This window comes from Clytia hemisphaerica, unplaced genomic scaffold (assembly GCF_902728285.1).
Source record: "Clytia hemisphaerica strain Z4C2 unplaced genomic scaffold, Clytia hemisphaerica genome assembly, whole genome shotgun sequence".
NCBI classification, from domain to species: domain Eukaryota; kingdom Metazoa; phylum Cnidaria; class Hydrozoa; order Leptothecata; family Clytiidae; genus Clytia; species Clytia hemisphaerica.
Genome location: NW_027103994.1, coordinates 690,399 through 699,278, shown reverse-complemented (window position 1 = coordinate 699,278; position 8,880 = coordinate 690,399). Strand labels below are relative to the sequence as shown.

At 38.4% G+C, this 8,880-nt stretch overlaps 1 protein-coding gene across 1 annotated transcript; it reads left to right on the top strand.

The window, feature by feature from the left end:
* Nucleotides 1-496: 496 nt before the first annotated feature.
* On the top strand, nt 497-6,918 carry LOC136811286 (uncharacterized). The gene has a single exon (XM_067067903.1). It carries the CDS (start codon nt 497-499, stop codon nt 6,629-6,631), a length of 6,135 nt encoding a protein of 2,044 aa, XP_066924004.1. The 3' UTR covers nt 6,632-6,918.
* The last annotated feature ends 1,962 nt before the right edge of the window (nt 6,919-8,880 follow it).

The window sequence follows — 8,880 nt, the reverse complement described above, 5'->3', positions numbered from 1 at the left end:
TTCGTACACTGACGTATCCGTACACTGACGTATCCGTACACTGACGTATCCGTACACTGACCTATCCGTACACTGACCTATCCGTACACTGACGTGTTCATTCACTGATCTATCCGTACAACGATTTAACCGTACATTCACCAACCAACTTGCTGATCAACCAATCTGCTGATCAACCAACTACTTGCTGATCAACCAACTACTTGCTGATCAACCAACTACCTGCTGATCAACCAATCTGCTGATCAACCAACCTGCTGATCAACCAACTACTTGCTAATCAAACAACTACTTGCTATCCAACCAACTACTTGCTGATCAACCAACTACCTGCTGATCAACTACTTACTCAAAATTCAACTAATTGCTGATCAACCAACTACTTGCTGATCAACCAACTACTTGCTGATCAACCAACCTGCTCGTATATCGGTATATTCGTTATTCAAACCTGTGAGCTACCCCCTGCTGGCTAGAAACAACACGAATAATTAAAATGGAAACATCATCTGACATACCAAAACCAACCCTCAATCATGCTAAAAGACGAAGAGCTGGAAAGAAATCTGCTATCACGCGTAAGATTAACGAAATCAAAGAGCTCATCTCAGAGAGGGGAAGCAGAACCAAAATCAAGTACCTGGTCGAAGCTTTAAAGACTAACCAGAAAGAAGCTATTCAACGCCATGAGGAGCTGATGCTTCTACTCGAAAACGATGATCCTGATTTCGATGATGAATGGATCAATGACTTATCTTTAGCCGTAGATACATGTATATCTGACACTGAGAGATATTTTCTTGAAAGAATTGACGATCCAGATTCCCTAGAACCAGATAATCAAAGTGATGTTCTTCTTGCTGTAGAGAATTGGCGCCAAAGGAGTTTCAGCGTTGCTAATTCAAGTAAAACATATGAAGAAAATCAACAAATACCAGATGACGTTTCATCTGTTGAGGAAAGTCTCATCGATCCTGAAATGACAAATGCTTTCTCCAAACTTAATCTGAATCCAAACGAAAATGTCAAAATCAATTCAGATGGAATGAAGTTAAAAGGGATGAAAAGACTCAACAAAAGTTTGGGAGACCTAATTCATCCTAGAGAATCTGATGTTGGTCGTTATCTTCCAACATACCTCAGCGAAAAGGATGACGCAAGCCAAAATCTGGAGAAAAACTGGTCACACTTAAAACAACTACATTCACAGTTAGTTCCTACAGCAAAAACCTACCAAGCAATTGAAGTGGAATCTCCTCAAACTGACTCTAAATCGCACAAAACCAACCCTGCATCAAACAAGGAGATGGTAAAGATGATCACCAACTTGCCAGAGGACAATTCTCTATTTGAAGAAAAAATAGCAAGTACTGTACATAACCAACCAAAGCAAACTTACGATTATGCTGAAAGCGTCAAATCTAAACCGAATTTCTCAAGATTTCACAGTACCTATACTGTCATTCCGAAAAGGAAAGGTACATCAGTGAGGCAGGAAGAAGGACACGATCTGCAACATCAAACTGAACACCATAAAGAAATGCCTTGTGTCAGGGCCTCAGGACAGGACTTTAAACCAATTCAAATGCATCACAGCAAAACACATAAACACAAAGAAGATTCTATCGACAGCTGGATAGACCACCTAGATCCTCTTAATGAAGAGGAAATCCTTGAAAATACAAAAACAGTCAACATAACGATGCAAATGTTAATCCAACAAAGATTACCAAGGTTGACAATACCAAATTTTGATGGAACTCCAGAACTATGGGTTGATTTTATCAGCAAATTCTACGACATGGTACACAAACAACCATTCTTGGATCCTTTCCAGAAACATGCTCATTTGATTCAAAACCTCCATGGTGAACCATTGAAGGCAGTTAGTGGATTTGATAGCAATTATGAAGGCTATGTCCAGTCACTCCAGAGGTTAAAATACATGTTTGGAAACCGATCATTAGTTGCTCAAGCAACAATTCGAAAACTAGTCGCTGGAAAGCAGCTGGAAAATGATGACATTAAAGGCCTCAACGACTATTACTACACCTTATCACATTGTATGAACACTCTCAAAAAGATGAAGTACTACGCTGATATGTATAGTAGTGATGTCTTGAGACAAGCACTCAAACGCTTACCAACCTATTTACTACGAAAATGGGGTGAATATTGTCTGGTATTGCGAAGACGAGAAGAACCATCTCTTCAGCACCTTGAAATTTGGTTACAAGACAGAGTGATGGCTGCCAGAGACCCAAATCTCCCAACAGAGGAAAAACAGCCAAAACGCTCAAATACATCATCAAGTAGCCTACACCTACAAGGACCTGTCATTGAAGAAGACTTTAAGGAAACCGACAAGCGTAGAGATTCTGAAAAGACTACTCCCAAGAAATTGTGTCAATCATGTGGACAAAGGCAGCATCTAACCTACAAATGTCCTGAATATTTGAAACTTGATGCCAAAGAGCGTTTCAAACTAATCAGATTAAAGAAGTGCTGTTTCAATTGTTTGAGCTCAACACATCAACAAAGGGATTGCTCATCAAAATATACTTGTCTCATCGACGGGTGCAAGCAAAAGCATCACACTTCCCTGCATAACTTCTTTTCCAAAAGATCAAATCAAAGACCGAACACCAACCCTTCTCCAAATCCAAGCCCAGACCAAAACGAAGTCTCTGAACAACAACCACAAGGGACGAGCCTGACTAGTACAGTCCACACCACAATGAACAGAGGTCGAGTCTTCTTACAAGTAGTTCCTATAAAAGTGACAAGCTCGTCAGGAAATAGGATAAAGACATATGCATTACTTGATGGTGGGAGTCAATGTACCATATTGCGAAAGGATTTTTGTCAAATCTTAAAACTTCAAGGTGATCTAAAGCAGATTGATCTTGGAACACTTAAAGGCTTTGGTCATCCAATCCAATCTAAAATTGTAGACATCGAAGTATCATCAATGGACAATACATTCTCAACAAAGATACGAAATGTCTTCTCAGTCGAAAAAGAATACTTCCATGTACCAAGTCAGAAGCTACCAGACAGCCAATCCGATAGAGACAGATGGGATCAAATCAAAGCTCTGGATATTTCAGATGTCGACAAAAGCAAGATTTGTGTGTTGATTGGAGCTGATGCACCCCGGGCATTGGTTACCACTGAATCTATAGATAATGGTCCAGGAATGCCTTTAAGTACCAAAACTCCTTTTGGTTGGGCCATCGTTGGATCCTATAACACATCAAAGGCTGAACAAATTTATTGCAATCATTTGTCAATTCACGAGATTGATGACTTAAACAGAAGTGTACAGAGGTTTTGGGAAATCGAGAGCTTTGGTACAAGTGCTGGATATAAAGGAAAGTCAAATCCACTGTCCATACAAGACACAAAGATTTTGAATTACCTTAAATCAGAGTCAAAAATCAAAGACGGTCATTACGAAGTTCCTATGATTTGGAAAGAAGACATGTTTCTACCAGACAGCTTGAAAACCGCCAAAAGACGATTTGATTACTTGACGAAAAGGTTTAAAAGGGATGATTCCTATTTCGATATGTACAAGACGTGCATCGACAAATACATTAGATTAGGTCATGCACGTAAACTGACTAAAGAAGAGACAGAAAAGAAAACCTCCAAAACTTGGTATCTGCCACATCATGGTGTTATCAATGAAAACAAACCAGGAAAAGTACAAGTTGTGTTTGATGCAGCTGCCAAATCACATCAGATTTGCTTGAACTCAAATCTCCTTGCCGGACCTGATCTCCTCAACAAATTAGTTGGCATACTTTTACGCTTCAGAGAACATCCAATTGCAATCACAGGTGATATCGAAGGAATGTTCAACCAAGTAAGACTTAATGAAGAAGATAGAGAAGCAGTTCGATTTTTATGGAAGGATTGCCGATCAGACAAAGAACCTTCACACTACCAGATGTTGGTACATATTTTTGGAGCAAAAGATTCGCCAACTTGTGCAAACTTTGCGCTTAAACAATGTGCCGAAAATGTCAAAGAAGACTATTCGGAAGAAGCTATTCAAACAGTCAAAAGAGACTTCTACATGGACGATCTCATAAAATCGGTTGATGATGAAGAAAAAGGCGTTGAACTCGTTCAAGAATTGGCGTCAATTACCCAATCAGGGGGATTCAATCTTCATAAGTTCAACAGCAATTCACAGAAGATAGTTGACTCAATACCCATCGAAAAACGAGCTAAAAACATCAAAAACATCATCGATGATAGAGAAATTGCAAGAGCCCTAGGAGTAAAATGGGACTTAAAAGGCGATTATTTCACTTTCTTTTCAAACAAACACGACTGCCCAGTTATCACCAAGCGAAATATTTTGAGAATAACAGCAACAATCTTCGATCCCCTTGGGTTCCTGGCACCATTTATTCTCAGGGCAAAACTGATGATCCAAAATCTTTGGAGAAAGAAATTTGAATGGGATCAACCAGTTGACGAATGTACTGAAAAGGAATGGAAGAATTGGAAATCAGAATTGGATCTCCTACCAAATATTCAAATACCAAGATTCATTGGGACAAGCAAGGAATTTGAAGCTGAATTACACACCTTTTGTGACGCATCTGAATTAGCATATGATGCTGTCAGCTATGTTCGTATTAAACAACCAAATCGAATCACTTGTCAGCTTGTCATGTCAAAATCTCGTGTAGCACCTGTGAAGCAAATATCCTTACCAAGGCTGGAGTTAGAGGGCGCATTGCTTGCAGCCAATCTAGCAGAAGCAGTGGTTTATGGTATGGAAACTGAATTCAAGGCCTGCTACTTCTGGACTGATTCGATGTTAAACCTTCAATACATCAATAATGAAGTTCGCCGATTCAAAGCCTTTGTAGCGAATCGTGTAACTGAAATTCGTGAAAGTACAAGTCCTCAGCAGTGGCATCATATAGATGGTGGTTCAAACCCCGCAGATCTGGCAACAAGGGGTATGTCTATCAAGGAGATGATAGCAGGAAAGTGGTTGCAAGGACCAGATTTCTTATATGACGAGACTATCAAAACTTCAGATAAACCAATCGACTTACTTCCCGAAACACACGAAGAAGTCAAGAAGGAAAAGGTCAGGGTTCATGTCATAACCTCACCTAGCAAACTGATCGACTTTCAAAGATTTTCCAGTTGGGGCAGATTAACAAATACATTTAGTTGGATATGTATTTTCATAAAGCTGTACCTCCATAAAATTCAACGGCTATCGAATAATCACGACTTCGATAAACTCACACTCGAAGAAAAACTGATAGGGGAGACTGAATTAATCAAAACTATTCAGTCCGAAGTGTTTCATGACGAGATCAAAAAATTGAAATCAAATCAAAGGATTTCAAGTAATTCTAATCTCAGAAATTTAGACCCATTTTTGGATAAAAAGGGAGTATTGAGAGTTGGTGGAAGACTAAAGTTTGGGAAATTACCTTTCGCTTCTAAACATCAAGCAATTCTACCAAATAATCACCATGCCGTTAGATTATTTGTGCAACACTTGCATAACACTCACTATCATGTTGGTAAAGAACAGCTGTTATCAATTATAAGACAAAACTACTGGATTTGCAAAGGTCGGAGAATGATATGGAACGTAATCAAAAGGTGTGTCAAATGTCAAAATGTTAAAGCAAAACCATATTCCACCAAGATGAGTGATTTACCAGCTGATAGATTAGAGAAAACGACACCCTTTTCAAACACTGGGGTAGATTATTTTGGCCCTATCACTGTCAAAATCTTGAGAAGTAGAGCGAAAAGATGGGGGTGTATTTTCACATGTTTGACTACAAGAGCTATCCACCTCGAAGTAGCACCGTCACTCGAAACCGATGACTTCCTCAATGTCTTTGAAAGATTCGTCAATCGCAGAGGTTGCCCAAAGATTGTACGGTCAGATTGTGGCACAAACTTCAAAGGAGCTGATAGAGTACTAGGTGAAGAATGGATGAACATTGACCGAGATAAAGTAATCGACTACGCCACCAAGAAGAACTTCGAATGGAAGTTTAATCCACCAGAAGCTCCCCATATGGGGGGAGTTTGGGAAAGGATGATCAGAAGCGTAAAGACCACACTACAAATTATCTTCTCGGAACAATCTATCAATGATTTTACTTTGATGACAGCGTTTACCCAAGTAGAGGCACTAATAAATGGAAGACCATTAACAGCTAACAGTGATGACATCCATGATCTAGAAGCACTCACTCCGAATCATTTTCTTGTTGGTCGTGCGGACACCTCCGTCCCTGTGGCTACTGAAAATCTGAAAACCAGTCTTCGTAAACGTTGGAGGCAAACACAAGAATTGTCTACACAATTTTGGAATAGATGGCAGAAGGAGTATCTACCTTCCCTAACGAAACGATCTAAATGGTTGAACGACAATGAAAGTATCAAAGTAGGTGAAATGGTACTTGTGCTTGACAAACGAAACGAGCGTGGTATGTGGCCTCTTGGTAGAGTCCTGGATGTTTATGCAAGTCGTGATGGTCGAGTTCGAAAGGTTATTGTTGGAACAAATAATGGAACATTTACGAGACCGGTCGTAAAATTATCAAAACTTGAACTTTTTGAGAGTTAAACTCTCAAGGATGGGAGTGTTATCGCGTTCCCTTTGAGAATTTCATTTTATAGAAATTTGTTTACTAGCAAACGACTATATTACCTAGAGAATTTATAGAACATATTACTACGTCATTTTATTACTAATTACTATTTGCGTATTGCCTAGGGAAATTATGAGAGTTTATAAAAACCCACAACATTTGTAGATAGGCGAATTCATTTTTATTATAACGATGAGAACATCAGTGCAAATTATGATAAAGGACTAGAGTTTGTTAAAGATGAAATATGGCTGGAAATAAAGTTGTATAATTGTCCTTATAATTTACTGAGGTATCCTTCGAATGAATTCCTTTGCCTTTGCAAAGTTTAACAGTTAGTGATAAGTGTAATTCAATTCAATGTGACATATGTGACCTCTGGACCCACCAACACAAATGTTCAGGGTTATCACGAAAACAATTTCAAGCTCTGTCTTTACCCAATTCTCCAAACTGGTATTGTCCTGTTTGCATTAACAATACATTACCAGGTTCGTGTATTTTCAATAATAAACCTGAAGACCAAAAAACAACTGATTTCTCTAGCTCCAATCTTAATGATGAGTTGAAAACACTACTTTCTGATCTTAACAAAGTCGTCACTGGCACCACTGCCAGTGAAAAAGATGAAGAAGATAACATCCAATTTCACAACAACAGTTGCAGTTACCTTGACTGCAACGAACTCAATGACGTAATCTCTAAAAATAATTTTGATTGCTCTGCGTTCCATCTAAACATTGCATCAATGTCTAAACATTTTGACAAACTAATAAATCTTCTAGCATTGATAAATTCCAGTTTTAGTTTTGTTGGTATCTCTGAAACTAGAAGCTTGACCGACCAGCCTGAATCTACTCTAGAATCTGTTCCCCTGGAACAAAAAAGTGACTTCACTATTCCAGGGTATGAAAAATTTTTCACTCCGACAGAATCTTCTGCTGGTGGGGTCTCTCTCTACATTTCCAAGAAACTTCTATATAAACCCAGACAAGATCTCAGTAATTCCTGTTATCAATCTCTCAGTCTTGAATCTGTCTTTGTTGAAGTCATTCTCTCAAACCGTCCCAACATTTTAGTTGGTAACATATATCGCCATCCATGCATGTCCATAAAAACTTTCAATGAAGAATTCCTACAACCACTGCTTCACAAAATAAAACGTGAGAAAAAACAAATTATTTTGCTTGGTGACTTCAACATAGACCTGCTCAAATGTGAAGAATCAGCTGAGGCTTCATCATTCATGGATATCCTTGACTCCCACCTTATTCTTCCTCAAATTCTTCTCCCTACAAGGATAACTGACCATTCCAAAACTCTCATCGATAATATTTTTTCTAGCCCTTCTGAGTCAGGATCAATTTCAGGTAATATATGCCACTCTATATCTGATCATCTACCACAATTCTGCCTTTTCCCCTCTCTTAATCTTGACAAAATCTTAGACAATGGTCCCTATTTTCGGAAAGACTGGCAAAAATTTAATGAGGTCAACTTCATTCTTGACTACTTAGATATTGACTGGGCTGCTCTTTATGAATCCTCTCATCTCCACCCCAGTGCTTGTTTTGATGTTTTTAATAATGAAATCAAAGACCTTCTGGAGAGACACATTCCCACAGTCAAACTTACAAAAAATCAAGTCAAATCACAGCTCAAACCTTGGATCACCCCTGGCATAGTAAAATCTATGTCAAAACGAGATTTTTATCAACGAAAATACTTAAAAACTAAAAAAGCAGAAGAAAAACTAAATTACAAAAATAAATATAACACCTATAGAAATACAATTGTTTCATTAACTAGACGGAGTAAGTACCTTCATTTTACTAATTACTTCAACCGACACTCTAAAAATATGAAAAAAGTATGGTCTGGTGTTAGAGACATTATTTCTTCAAAATCAGGTAAGTCAACTTGCCCTATATCAATCTCAGTTGGGGACACTGTAACCTCTGATCCCAAAAGAGTTGCTAATTCTTTTAATGATTTCTTCACTTCCATAGCGGACTCTATCAGAGAAAAGATGCAGCCACCTAACCATCATTTCTCAAGCTTCATGAAAAACCCAAATCAAAACTCAATATTTTTTGCGCCAACGACCCCAGAAGAAATCACTAAAATAATTAATTCCTTCTCGCCCTCTAAATCTTCAGGTCCGAACAGCATCCCAGTCAGAATACTTAAACTTTTGAACCAAGATTTATCCACTCAAATATCT

Coding starts and splice junctions, on each gene's coding strand:
- LOC136811286 (XM_067067903.1), top strand. CDS start 497: ATGGAAACATCATCTGACATACCAAAACCAACCCTCAATCATGCTAAA.